General features: G+C 45.1%; 1 protein-coding gene across 2 annotated transcripts in view; it reads left to right on the forward strand.

Annotated features, from left to right (window-relative positions):
- The window catches only part of LOC120050946 (protein AF-10-like), a 94,131-nt gene that overhangs the window by 54,485 nt on the left and 24,565 nt on the right, over positions 1–15,081 (forward strand). For both annotated transcript variants that reach the window (XM_038997489.1, XM_038997490.1), the window contains exons 9-11: positions 501–1,178; positions 10,826–10,974; positions 13,660–13,777. In XM_038997489.1, the coding sequence (XP_038853417.1) occupies positions 501–1,178; positions 10,826–10,974; positions 13,660–13,777 (945 nt within the window). The remainder of the gene's footprint in view (positions 1–500; positions 1,179–10,825; positions 10,975–13,659; positions 13,778–15,081) is intronic.

Raw genomic sequence — 15,081 nt, forward strand, 5'->3', positions numbered from 1 at the left:
CTGAGGAACAAGGAGATGACTATTAGAGATTCTCCCAGTCCAACTAGAGACTGAGGAACAAGGAGATGACTATTAGAGATTCTCCCAGTCCAACTAGAGACTGAGGAACAAGGAGATGACTATTAGAGATTCTCCCAGTCCAACTAGAGACTGAGGAACAAGGAGATGACTATTAGAGATTCTCCCAGTCCAACTAGAGACTGAGGAACAAGGAGATGACTATTAGAGATTCTCCCAGTCCAACTAGAGACTGAGGAACAAGGAGATGACTATTAGAGATTCTCCCAGTCCAACTAGAGACTGAGGAACAAGGAGATGACTATTAGAGATTCTCCCAGTCCAACTAGAGACTGAGGAACAAGGAGATGACTATTTGAGGGAAAGAGAGAGAGAGCAAAAAGAACTATGTTATCTGTTACTGGTGCTTCCATGTGTCTGGCAGTGCCAGAGGGTGTGGGTGTGTATATTAAGTCTGCAAACAGCTTCTCCTCTCTCTCCAGCCCTCCTGCTGTCAAATAAGACGTCCTCCACCGGGACTCCTCCCACCTCTGACTTTCTGGGCTTCTCTGATCCGTTGCTGCGCTCTGGAGGCGGGGACTCCTTCTCCCCGCCCTCGTTCAGCCGTTGCCTAGTGAAGCCCAGTGAGCTCACGTCCTCGGAGGGCATGGCGTCGCTCAGCACCTTCGGTTCCATGATGTCGCTTCCTGCCAGCGGTGGCGTAGCCGGCGGTAAACTGTACGAGAACTCTCACAGCGAGCCAACGGGGAACGTTGCTGCCACGGCCGGCTACAAACGCTCCTCATCATCCTCCTCTTCCTCTGCTGCCTCCTCCTCCTCTGGGCCAGGGATGGGGGGAGAAGTAGGAGAAGAAGGAGTGAAGGGAAAGAAGAAGAGAGGAAACTGGAGGAACCGATATGGACCCTGCTTCAATGCTCCTGACGGCATGGCTACAGACGGAGCTGAGCACCACACAGCACCGCTACCTCTCCCCTCATCGTCCTCTTCTCTCTCCTCCACCTCATCCTCCTCTCCTTCCCCCTCCTCTACCAGCGCTCTGCCAGGCCGGCCCGGTGGAGGAGAGAGAGGAGGTGTCAGCAGTGGGATCCAGAAGTCTCCTTCCTTACTGAGGAACGGCAGTGTGCAGATTGATGGAGTCACCTCTACTCCTTCTGGGATCGGTAGGATCCACACACACAACCACTTTCCTCACTCTGTCTTTCATTGCTCTTTCTATTAAAGCATGTTTTGTATCAGCAGCCGTGTAATGCTGTGGTGGAGACTGATGACTGGCCATAAAGCAATACAGGGCTAAATGGGAGAGAGCTGCCTAAGGGTTGAACAGGCAATTAGAGGCTGTTGTAGTAGACTCTCCCTATTGGAGAGGAGGGGAAGGTTAGAGTGCTATGAACCCTGCTGGACAACACTACTCTCTGTGTGTGTGTGTGTGTGTGTGTGTGTGTGTGTGTGTGTGTGTGTGTGTGTGTGTGTGTGTGTGTGTGTGTGTGCTCTCTGTCTCGTTTCATCTTGTGTTCTGTTTTTTGGCAACCGCGTCAATGCTTTGGAGTTCCCTTCTGCTGTAGGACATTTTTTTAATTTATTTTATTTTATATAGCCCTTCGTACATCAGCTAATATCTCGAAGTGCTGTACAGAAACCCAGCCTAAAACCCCAAACAGCAAGCAATGCAGGTGTAGAAGCACGATGTCTATTCCCTTCTGCTGCAGGACATGTCTATTCCCTTCTGCTGCAGGACATGTCTATTCCCTTCTGCTGTAGGACATGTCTATTCCCTCCTGCTGTAGGACATGTCTATTCCCTCCTGCTGTAGGACATGTCTATTCCCTTCTGCTGCAGGACATGTCTATTCCCTCCTGCTGCAGGACATGTCTATTCCCTTCTGCTGTAGGACATGTCTATTCCCTTCTGCTGTAGGACATGTCTATTCCCTCCTGCTGTAGGACATGTCTATTCCCTTCTGCTGCAGGACATGTCTATTCCCTTCTGCTGCAGGACATGTCTATTCCCTTCTGCTGCAGGACATGTCTATTCCCTCCTGCTGCAGGACATGTCTATTCCCTCCTGCTGTAGGACATGTCTATTCCCTTCTGCTGCAGGACATGTCTATTCCCTTCTGCTGTAGGACATGTCTATTCCCTTCTGCTGTAGGACATGTCTATTCCCTCCTGCTGTAGGACATGTCTATTCCCTTCTGCTGCAGGACATGTCTATCCCCTCCTGCTGCAGGACATGTCTATTCCCTTCTGCTGTAGGACATGTCTATTCCCTTCTGCTGTAGGACATGTCTATTCCCTCCTGCTGTAGGACATGTCTATTCCCTTCTGCTGCAGGACATGTCTATTCCCTTCTGCTGCAGGACATGTCTATTCCCTTCTGCTGTAGGACATGTCTATTCCCTCCTGCTGTAGGACATGTCTATTCCCTTCTGCTGCAGGACATGTCTATTCCCTTCTGCTGTAGGACATGTCTATTCCCTCCTGCTGCAGGACATGTCTATTCCCTTCTGCTGTAGGACATGTCTATTCCCTCCTGCTGCAGGACATGTCTATTCCCTTCTGCTGTAGGACATGTCTATTCCCTCCTGCTGCAGGACATGTCTATTCCCTTCTGCTGTAGGACATGTCTATTCCCTCCTGCTGTAGGACATGTCTATCCCCTCCTGCTGCAGGACATGTCTATCCCCTCCTGCTGTAGGACATGTCTATTCCCTCCTGCTGTAGGACATGTCTATTCCCTTCTGCTGTAGGACATGTCTATTCCCTTCTGCTGTAGGACATGTCTATTCCCTCCTGCTGTAGGACATGTCTATTCCCTCCTGCTGTAGGACATGTCTATTCCCTTCTGCTGTAGGACATGTCTATTCCCTCCTGCTGTAGGACATGTCTATTCCCTTCTGCTGTAGGACATGTCTATTCCCTCCTGCTGTAGGACATGTCTATTCCCTCCTGCTGCAGGACATGTCTATTCCCTCCTGCTGCAGGACATGTCTATTCCCTTCTGCTGTAGGACATGTCTATTCCCTTCTGCTGTAGGACATGTCTATTCCCTCCTGCTGTAGGACATGTCTATTCCCTTCTGCTGTAGGACATGTCTATTCCCTCCTGCTGTAGGACATGTCTATTCCCTCCTGCTGTAGGACATGTCTATTCCCTTCTGCTGTAGGACATGTCTATTCCCTCCTGCTGTAGGACATGTCTATTCCCTTCTGCTGTAGGACATGTCTATTCCCTTCTGCTGTAGGACATGTCTATTCCCTCCTGCTGTAGGACATGTCTATTCCCTTCTGCTGTAGGACATGTCTATTCCCTTCTGCTGTAGGACATGTCTATTCCCTCCTGCTGTAGGACATGTCTATTCCCTCCTGCTGCAGGACATGTCTATTCCCTTCTGCTGTAGGACATGTCTATTCCCTCCTGCTGCAGGACATGTCTATTCCCTCCTGCTGCAGGACATGTCTATTCCCTCCTGCTGCAGGACATGTCTATTCCCTCCTGCTGCAGGACATGTCTATTCCCTCCTGCTGCAGGACATGTCTATTCCCTCCTGCTGCAGGACATGTCTATTCCCTCCTGCTGCAGGACATGTCTATTCCCTCCTGCTGCAGGACATGTCTATTCCCTCCTGCTGCAGGACATGTCTATTCCCTCCTGCTGCAGGACATGTCTATTCCCTCCTGCTGCAGGACATGTCTATTCCCTTCTGCTGTAGGACATGTCTATTCCCTTCTGCTGTAGGACATGTCTATTCCCTTCTGCTGTAGGACATGTCTATTCCCTCCTGCTGTAGGACATGTCTATTCCCTCCTGCTGTAGGACATGTCTATTCCCTCCTGCTGCAGGACATGTCTATTCCCTCCTGCTGTAGGACATGTCTATTCCCTTCTGCTGTAGGACATGTCTATTCCCTCCTGCTGCAGGACATGTCTATTCCCTCCTGCTGTAGGACATGTCTATTCCCTCCTGCTGTAGGACATGTCTATTCCCTTCTGCTGTAGGACATGTCTATTCCCTTCTGCTGTAGGACATGTCTATTCCCTCCTGCTGTAGGACATGTCTATTCCCTTCTGCTGTAGGACATGTCTATTTGCATCCTTATCTTTTTCTCTTTTTTTCTCTTACGCTCTCTCTCTTTCTGTCTTTCTCTCTCTTTCTCTCTTTCCCTCTCTCTGTTTCTCTTTCTCCCTCTCTATTCCTCACTATATTTGCTCCCTTCATTTCTCTCTCTCTCTCGTTCGCTCCTTCTTTACTCTCTCTACTCTCCTCCCTCTTATCCATGCCTCTCTCATTCCTTCCTTTACCCTCCTCTCTCTTTCTATCTTGCCTCTCCCCTGTTCTGTAGGCTCTCTCCATGTTTGACTTATTCCACATTTTGTTGTTACAGCCTGATTTCAAAATGGATTCAATTGAGTTTATTTCTCACCCACTTACACAGAATACCCCATAATGACAGTGAAAACGTGTTTTTAGAATTATTTTTATTAATATATTTATTTAAATGAAAACAAAGAAAATATCTCATTTGCATAAGTATTCACACCCCTGAGTCAATACATGTTAGAATCACCTTTAGCAGCTATTACAGCTGTGAGTCTTTCTGGGTAAATCTCTAAGAGCTTTCCACACCTGGATTGTGCAACATTTGCCCATTATTATTTTCAAAATGTTAAAGATCTGCCAAATTGGTTGTTGATCATTGCTAGACAACCATTTTCAGGTCTTACCATAGATTTCCAAGCAGATTTAAGTCAAAACTGTAACTCAGCCACTCAGGAACATTCACTGTCTTCTTGGTAAGCAACTCCAGTGTAGACTTAGCCTTGTGTTTTAGGTTATTGTCCTGCTGAAAGGTGAATTCATCTCCCAGTGTCTGGTGGAAAGCAGACTGAACCTCTAGGATTTTGCCTGCGGTTAGCTCCATTCCTTGTTCTTTTTTTTTATCCTGAAAAACTTCCCATTCCTTAACGATTACAATCATACCCATAACATGATGCAGCTACCACTATGCTTCAAAATATGGAGAGTGTTACTCAGTAATGTGCTGTATTGGATTTGACCCAAACATAACACTTTGTATTCAGGACAAAAAGTTAATTGCTTTGCCAAATTTTTTGCTGGATTACTTTAGTGCCTTTTTGCAAAAAAGGATGCACGTTTTGGAATATTTGTATTCTGTACAGGCTTCTTTCTTCTCACTCTGTCAATTAGGTTAGTACTGTGGAGTAACTACAATGTTGTTGATCCATCTTCAGTTTTTTTCCTACCACAGCCATTAAACTCAAACTGTTTTAAAGTCACCATTGGCCTCATGGTGAAATCCCTGAGTGGAGTTAGGAAGGACGCCTGTATCTTTATAGTGACTGGGTGTATTGATACACCACCCAATGTGTAATTAATAACTTCACTATGCTCAAAGGGATATTCATGGTAAGCTTTTTAAAATGTTGACCCATCTACCAATAGGTGCCCTTTGCGAGGCATTGGAAAACCTCCCTTTGACATTATGGGGTATTGTGTGGCCAGTGACCAAAAAATCTCAATTTAATCAATTTTAAATTCAGGCTGTAACAAGACAAAAGGTGGAAAAGTCAAGGGGTGTGAATGCTTTCTGAAGGCTGTGTGTGTGTGTGTGTGTGTGTGTGTGTGTGTGTGTGTGTGTGTGTGTGTGTGTGTGTGTGTGTGTGTGTGTGTGTGTGTGTGTGTGTGTGTGTGTGTGTGTGTGTGTGTACTGTAAATATTTAGCTGGGGGTTAATGTGGGGCGGTAATGGAGATTCTTGTCGTTAATCTCATCCCTCCATCCTGTCTCCTGCCGTTCCCGCTGACAGATAGATAGTTAATCTGACAGATTGTTGTGTGATGGTTGGGGGCTAAATGGGGGTTATATCTTGGCTGGGTTAATGTTTGATAATACGGGGTGTGTCGGAGTGGGGGGTTAATCAGTGCTGGTTAATGTCATCGGGAGGGCAGCTTGGGTTAAAGTAGGCTTCATGTTTTACAGGCAGGGCTCCAGCCGTCTGATATGTTGGCTGCTGTTCAGTGTAGTATTCTCTCCTGGTTTACCCTCTCTAAACCTAGTACATCTCTCCTGGTTTACCCTCTCTAAACCTAGTACATCTCTCCTGGTTTACCCTCTCTAAACCTAGTACATCTCTCCTGGTTTACCCTCTCTAAACCTAGTACATCTCTCCTGGTTTACCCTCTCTAAACCTAGTACATCTCTCCTGGTTTACCCTCTCTAAACCTACTACATCTCTCCTGGTTTACCCTCTCTAAACCTAGTACATCTCTCCTTGTTTACCCTCTCTAAACCTAGTACATCTCTCCTGGTTTACCCTCTCTAAACCTAGTACATCTCTCCTGGTTTACCCTATCTAAACCTAGTACATCTCTCCTGGTTTACCCTCTCTAAACCTAGTACATCTCTCCTGGTTTACCCTCTCTAAACCTAGTACATCTCTCCTGGTTTACCCTCTCTAAACCTAGTACATCTCTCCTGGTTTACCCTCTCTAAACCTAGTACATCTCTCCTGGTTTACCCTCTCTAAACCTAGTACATCTCTCCTGGTTTACCCTCTCTAAACCTAGTACATCTCTCCTGGTTTACCCTCTCTAAACCTAGTACATCTCTCCTGGTTTACCCTCTCTAAACCTACTACATCTCTCCTGGTTTACCCTCTCTAAACCTACTACATCTCTCCTGGTTTACCCTCTCTAAACCTACTACATCTCTCCTGGTTTACCCTCTCTAAACCTAGTACATCTCTCCTGGTTTACCCTCTCTAAACCTAGTACATCTCTCTGGGTTTACCCTCTCTAAACCTAGTACATCTCTCCTGGTTTACCCTCTCTAAACCTAGTACATCTCTCCTGGTTTACCCTCTCTAAACCTAGTACATCTCTCCTGGTTTACCCTCTCTAAACCTAGTACATCTCTCCTGGTTTACCCTCTCTAAACCTAGTACATCTCTCCTGGTTTACCCTCTCTAAACCTAGTACATCTCTCCTGGTTTATCCTCTCTAAACCTAGTACATCTCTCCTGGTTTATCCTTTCTAAACCTAGTACATCTCTCCTGGTTTACCCTCTCTAAACCTAGTACATCTCTCCTGGTTTACCCTCTCTAAACCTAGTACATCTCTCCGGGTGAGCCCCCCACCCCCCACAGGCTTAGACGTGGTGGGTCCCTGGCCTGAGGAGGATGGATGGGGGGGGGTGATGTTGTTAAGTCCTTATTGATCACTTTTGATTGATTCCCAATTGGACAGTCCTACACCGATGTAGCTGAGCTAATGCGACTGCCCCCACCCCCCACACACACACACACACCCCCAGCCATCCTTTCTTATGTGTTGTTGATGATTCACTAGAGGCCATAAAAGCGTATTAGCTACATGTGTTCCTGTGTAGACATGAGAAATGTAGCCCCACCGTTCAGCCAGTAGTACTGGAGCCTAGCTTTGGGATGGATATGTGTAGGTGGACCAATAAGTTGGGGACAGGTAGCAATGTGCCAATACATTTAGTATTTTCAATGACAAGACTTATAATAATGTTATATCTGTAGAGAGTTAACTTCAGATTGCTCGTTTAATAACCTCTTCGATGTTTAGTCCGCTATATAGGACCGGTTCCCACTAATATTTCTGTGTACAGCGCGCTCTGTGAACGGTGCAACGTCAAACGCCTTAAACTTACTAAAAGCGGTGGTTGTCCCGAGTTTCATATGCGCTATTGCAAGCACTGTTGTGTTTCACAGACACAGGAAATCAGTGTTTTGCATAGGGAGCAACACGTTACATTTTCTGGCCTATCCAGACAAAGAAAGGATTTCCTGTGCCGCTTGCAATAGCGCATATGAATCGGGAGAATCTAGCGGAAGCAACAATAGTAGTTTCATTTCGCTGTGATCTCAAATGGGATTTATAGCTCTAAACAGATTTTTTTTTTTTTACATTTCAATAAAGGCCACTTTCTCTTGGTCACAGACGGACGAAATCACTTCGTGCTTAAAGTTGAAGTTGTAACGAGTCTGTAAACATTTGAATGGTGTCTGGCAGAAAAGTTGATGTTGTCAGTTAAATCAATTGTCAGTTAAATCAAGTTATATGAAATGGTGCCACTATATTATTGTCACTAAGTATGATCATACAGTATTTATTTTACACTTATATTTAGAAAGCATTTCAGTAATTTCAAGCTCTATTGCCCCACTTTTGTTGAATAGGAAAACAATTCTATGCATTTTCATATTTTTATAATATTTGTACTATGTACTTTAGCTTGTATCCTCAAAAGTGACTACATTTTATAGCTATTTTATTTTCTTCCAGAAAGGTGAGTTCCAGATCTTTCTAGAACTATGCAGCATTACCAGTTATTGTTTATGACCACCTTATGAAAAATAATTACTTTTGGGTATGTCTATTTTCACACATCTACATTTTGCCTTATAATTCAAATCACATTTTATTGGTCACATTCACATGGTTAGCAGATGTTAATGGTCACATACACATGGTTAGCAGATGTTAATGGTCACATACACATGGTTAGCAGATGTCAATGGTCACATACACATGGTTAGCAGATGTTAATGGTCACATACACATGGTTAGCAGATGTTAATGGTCACATTCACATGGTTAGCAGATGTTAATGGTCACATACACATGGTTAGCAGATGTTAATGGTCACATTCACATGGTTAGCAGATGTTAATGGTCACATACAACATGGTTAGCAGATGTTAATGGTCACATACACATGGTTAGCAGATGTTAATGGTCACATACACATGGTTAGCAGATGTTAATGGTCACATTCACATGGTTAGCAGATGTTAATGGTCACATACACATGGTTAGCAGATGTTAATGGTCACATACACATGGTTAGCAGATGTTAATGGTCACATACACATGGTTAGCAGATGTTAATGGTCACATTCACATGGTTAGCAGATGTTAATGGTCACATACAACATGGTTAGCAGATGTTAATGGTCACATTCACATGGTTAGCAGATGTTAATGGTCACATACACATGGTTAGCAGATGTTAATGGTCACATACAACATGGTTAGCAGATGTTAATGGTCACATTCACATGGTTAGCAGATGTTAATGGTCACATACAACATGGTTAGCAGATGTTAATGGTCACATACAACATGGTTAGCAGATGTTAATGGTCACATACAACATGGTTAGCAGATGTTAATGGTCACATACACATGGTTAGCAGATGTTAATGGTCACATACAACATGGTTAGCAGATGTTAATGGTCACATTCACATGGTTAGCAGATGTTAATGGTCACATACACATGGTTAGCAGATGTTAATGGTCACATACACACGGTTAGCAGATGTTAATGGTCACATACACACGGTTAGCAGATGTTAATGGTCACATTCACACGGTTAGCAGATGTTAATGGTCACATTCACATGGTTAGCAGATGTTAATGGTCACATACAACATGGTTAGCAGATGTTAATGGTCACATACACATGGTTAGCAGATGTTAATGGTCACATACACATGGTTAGCAGATGTTAATGGTCACATACACATGGTTAGCAGATGTTAATGGTCACATACACATGGTTAGCAGATGTTAATGGTCACATTCACATGGTTAGCAGATGTTAATGGTCACATACACATGGTTAGCAGATGTTAATGCGAGTGTAGCAAAATGCTTGTGCTTCTAGTTCCCTACAGTGCAGTAATATCTAACAAGTAATCTAACAATTCCCCAACAACTACTTAATACCCACACATTCAAGGTAGCATCAAATAATGTAGCTTAATGTAGTCAGTTGTCTTATTTAAACATTAATATCTGGTAAAGAATTCTGTTATTGAATGGTATTAGACCATCATCTTATATGACCTTATCGGTATATAAAAAGTGGATTGTCTTCAACAATCTTGTAAGTTAGGAGCTGTGTTGTGTCGATGATGGTATGATTTGAGGAGTAGTCTAGCAGTTTATGCAGTATGTGATTCCCCCCCCCCCCCCCCCCCCCCCTCTCTCAGGCACAAAGCACTCTTGTTCCTCTTGTGAATGTGTGCTGCCCACAGCCATTCAGCCTTTTGTGGGGTGAGGGGGGCCTCTCTCTCTCTTTCTTTCTTCTTCTCCCCCCACCACCACCACCATCCCAGGGGTCACTAAGGGGCAGGGGCAGAGTTTATCCCGTGTGTGTGTGTGTGTGTGTGTGTGTGTGTGTGTGTGTGTGTGTGTGTGTGTGTGTGTGTGTGTGTGTGTGTGTGTGTGTGTGTGCGAGCGCGCTCTGTGTGTGTGTATGTATATAAAATCAATGAAATAGCAGCAGCAGCAGCAACAAACAGAGAACTAGAAGGACATGTGATGGAGTCACATGAATATGTATTGGGCCTCCGGTCTTCAACCCTGTATGAAAAGCTGTGTGTTGTGATAGAAGAATGTGTGAGTCATCAGATTTCTTCCTGTTATTCTGGGTCAGCTGCAGGACTGGCCTCCACATACTGTGTGTGTGTTTAATATGCGTTTGTTTCTGTGTCTTTAATATGTATGTGTGTGTGTCTTTAGTGTGTGTGGTTGTGTGTGTAATATTTTTGGTTGTGTGTGTGTTTAATATGTGTATACATGCTGAATGCCTGTGTAGGAAGGCTTGTTATTGCTCTGATTTGATCAAGCCCACTCATTCATGGCATCAATCACTACTGTCCTGCAGACGTATATACACCAGACAATGAGGACTTTACTTCCATGGTTATGAAAAATGATCATAGTGATGATGATGATGATGTCTCTCTTTGTAGGTGCATTCTCCAGTGGTGACGTGTCATCAGGGGCGGGACCTGTTGCTATGGGTGGCGCTAACTCTGAGTTGCAGCAGCCGACACCCTCACTAGCCCCTCCCACTCCCCTTACTGCCACAGCCCCCCTGACCAGCACAGCCTCCTCCCATGTGAGCAGACACACACACATAAACACACACACCACCGCACACCACACACACATACATACATACACACACATACACACCACCAGACACCACACATATACACACACATACACACCACCACACACACACATACACACCACTGCACACCACACACACACACCACACACACATACACACCACCAGACACCACACACATACACACCACACACACCACACACACACACACACACACACACACACACACACACAGACTAGACCTGTACTGAACAGTCAGATCAACGTTAATGTCAGAGACATACAAGTTAAATAAAGTTCTGAAAAGCATGAGAGACAGGTTTCATATCTAACATCCTGACCCCCCCGTCTCTGACCCCTGACCTCCTAGCCGGTCCTCTTTCCAAATGAGCAGGGGCTCTTTTTCTCTCTTTCTGCCCAGTTGTCCCCCTCTCTGCCCCCACCCCCCCTCTCTCTGCCCAGTTGTCCCCCTCTCTGCCCAGTGGTACCCCTCTGCTCCCCCTCTCTCTCTGCCCAGTTGTACCCTCTCTGCCCCACCCCCTCTCTCTCTGCCCAGTTGTCCCCCTCTCTGCCCCCACCCCCCCTCTCTCTGCCCAGTTGTACCCCCTCTGCTCCCCCCCCCTCTCTGCCCAATTGTACCCCCTCTGCTCCCCCCCTCTCTCTGCCCAGTTGTACCCCCTCTGCTCCCCCCTCTCTCTCTGCCCAGTTGTACCCCCTCTGCTCCCCCCCTCTCTCTGCCCAGTTGTACCCCCTTTGCTCCCCCCCTCTCTCTGCCCAGTTGTACCCCCTCTGCTCCCCCCCCTCTCTCTGCCCAGTTGTCCCCCTCTGCTCCCCCCCTCTCTCTGCCCAGTTGTACCCCCTCTGCTCCCCCCCTCTCTCTGCCCAGTTGTACCCCCTCTGCTCCCCCCCCTCTCTCTGCCCAGTTGTACCCCCTCTGCTCCCCCTCTCTCTGCCCAGTTGTACCCCCTCTGCTCCCCCTCTCTCTGCCCAGTTGTTCCCTACCATCTCTCTCTCATTTCAATTCAAAGGGCTTTATTGGCCTGGGAAACATATGTTTACATTGCCAAAGCAAGTGAAATGGATAATAAACAAAAGTGAAACTAACAATAAAAATTCACAGCAGACATTACACTCCAAAAGAATAAAGATATTTCAAATGTCATATTATGTCTATATACAGTGTTGTAACGATGTGCAAATAGTTCAACTACAAAAGGGAAAATAAATTAACATAAATATGGGTTGTATTTACAATGAGCTTTGTTCTTCACTGGTTGCCCTTTTCTTGTAGCAACAGGTCACAAATCTTGCTGCTGTGATGTCACACTGTGGTATTTCACCCAGTAGATATGGGAGTTTATCAAAATTGGGTTTGTTTTCAAATTCTTTGTGGATTTGTGTAAACTGAGGGAAATATGTGTCTCTAATATGGTCATACATTTGGCAGGAGGTTAGGAAGTGCGGCTCAGTTTCCACCTCATTTTGTGGGCAGTTTGCACATAGCCTGTCTTCTCTTGAGAGCCAGGTCTGCCTACGGCGACCTTTCTCAATAGCAAGGCTATGCTCACTGAGTCTGTACATAGTCAAAGCTTTCCTTAAGTTTGGGTCAGTCACAGTGGTCAGGTATTCTGCCACTGTGTACTCTCTGTTTAGGGACAAATAGCATTCTAGTTTGCTCAGTTTTTTTGTTAATTCTTTCCAAAGTGTCAAGTAATTATCTTTTTGTTTTCGTATGACTTGGTTGGGTCTAATTGTGTTGCTGTTCTGGGGCTCTGTGGGGTCTGTTTGTGTTTGTGAACAGAGCCCCAGGACCAGCTTGCTTAGGGGACTCTTCTCCAGGTTCATCTCTCTGTAGTTGATGGCTTTGTTATGAAAGGTTTGGGAATCGCTTCCTTTTAGGTGGTTGTAGAATTTAATGTCTCTTTTCTGGATTTTAATAATTAGTGGTTATCGGCCTAATTCTGCTTTGCATGCATTAATTGGTGTTTTACATTGTACACGGATGATATTTTTGCAGAATTCTGCATGCAGAGTCTCAATTTGGTGTTTGTCCCATTTTGTGAATTCTTGGTTGGTGAGCGAACCCCAGACCTCACAACCATAAAGGGCAATGGGTTCTATAACTGATTCAAGTATTTTTTGCCAGATCCTACATAGAAGGCCCTTCTTGCCTTGTCTCTCAGATCGCTCACAGCTTTGTGGAAGTTACCTGTGGTAGTAATGTTTAGACCGAGGTATGTATAGTTTCTTTGTGTGCTCTAGGGCAATGGTGTCTAGATGGAACTGATATTTGTGGTCCTGGTGACTGGACCTTTTTTGGAGCACCATTATTTTTGTCTTAGTGAGATTTACTGTCAGGGCCCAGGTCTGACAGAATCTGTGCAGAAGATCTAGGTGCTGCTGTAGGCCCTCTCTGCTTTCCCCTGATCTGACAGGCACTATGGAGGAGTAAAGGGGATCCAATTCTACCAGTCACCCTTCTGGTCCCACCACACACATTCTCCCCTCTCATACATAGTGGAGACGAGGCCCAGGGCAGCAGGACATCATGTCTATTTACTACCTGTGGAGGACATAAAGCTGCTCCATGCACAGTGTGTCTGTCTCCCCAAGTCACCAACTGCATCCAGTCATCCTCCATGTATTGTAACTGAGTGTCTCTCTCCCCTGTAGGTGAGTGGGTTACCAGGTCTAGTGTTCAACATGGCTCCCTCCCACATGTTTGGAAACCGACTCAACCCCAACTCTGCCATGGCTGCTCTCATCGCACAGTCTGAGGCTTCCCCCGCAGGTTGGCACCAACGTGTGTGTGTGTGTGTGTGTGTGTGTGTGTGTGTGTGTGTGTGTGTGTGTGTGTGTGTGTGTGTGTGTGTGTGTGTGTGTGTGTGTGTGTGTGTGTGTGTGTGTGTGTGATCATGGATAAGTCACGGTCTACAGAGGGTTCAGAGGTCACCACACCCACTGACAGACTCCTCCCACTAACACACTGCTTAGGTTACGACACACACACACACACACACACACACACACACACACACACACACACACACACACACACACACAGACAGCAGTGAAGGGTTAGAGAGAAGGATTGACTGTGTGGGATGTGGTGACTGGTCTACTTGTGGACATAGGAGGAGTAGGGCTGGGTGATATGGGCAAAATATCATATCACAATATTTTTCAAATTTTTGATGGTATTTTAGGTTTTTGAATATTAAATGTTGTAATTATGCTTTCTGAGTATCTCATGGCCCTAGGGTGGCAACACATACATTATAAGTGATTCCAAACAAACAAAATTATTTTCAGCATTTTCATCAATATCTGTATTTTCTGCACTTTTGTTATTATTTCCACACTGACAGGCAGCATGATATGGGCAAAAATATAGGCTTAGTTAATTGGTGAACTGTTGAAATCATGGAAATATAATGATTATTTGAATTCTATACTTCGAATATAGTGAGCTGCACCTTGAATACATTGTTGTTTGACATGAAAACAAATGAATAAGCCAGTGAGTAATTATTGACCGGGTAGGAACCAAAGTGTTGGTCAGTGTTTCCAGGTTACCCTAATTTAGATGTTACATTACGTATTTTCTTACTTCATGTAGCTAGCTAGCTGGCCAACATATTAATGCTTTGCTTATTCCTCTCTATACCGTTGCACAAGCATGCTTATCAAAGCCTACACCAGTACTGGTACCAGGCAGTATTAGCTAGCTACCTACGTTTGCTGTGACTCTTAGCTGGCTAGCTAGCTAGCTAGCTAAATGTACTAACTAGTGATTAGCGGCTAACACAAATTATTTTAGCAACATCTTGCTGAGAAAAGACAAACTTGTAGTTTGCAGACAGTAAGATACAGACCTGGGCTCTGACAGTAAATTTCAGTAAGACAAAAAATAATGGTGTTCCAAAAAAGGTCCAGTCGCCAGGACCACAAATACAAATTCCATCTAGACACCGTTGCCCTAGAGCACACAAAAAACTATATGTACCTCGACCAAAACATCAGCACCACAGGTAACTTCCACAAAGCTGTGAATGATCTGGGAGACAAGGCAAGAAGGGCATTCTATGCCATCCA

This window comes from Salvelinus namaycush, chromosome 7 (assembly GCF_016432855.1).
Source record: "Salvelinus namaycush isolate Seneca chromosome 7, SaNama_1.0, whole genome shotgun sequence".
Classification (NCBI taxonomy): domain Eukaryota; kingdom Metazoa; phylum Chordata; class Actinopteri; order Salmoniformes; family Salmonidae; genus Salvelinus; species Salvelinus namaycush.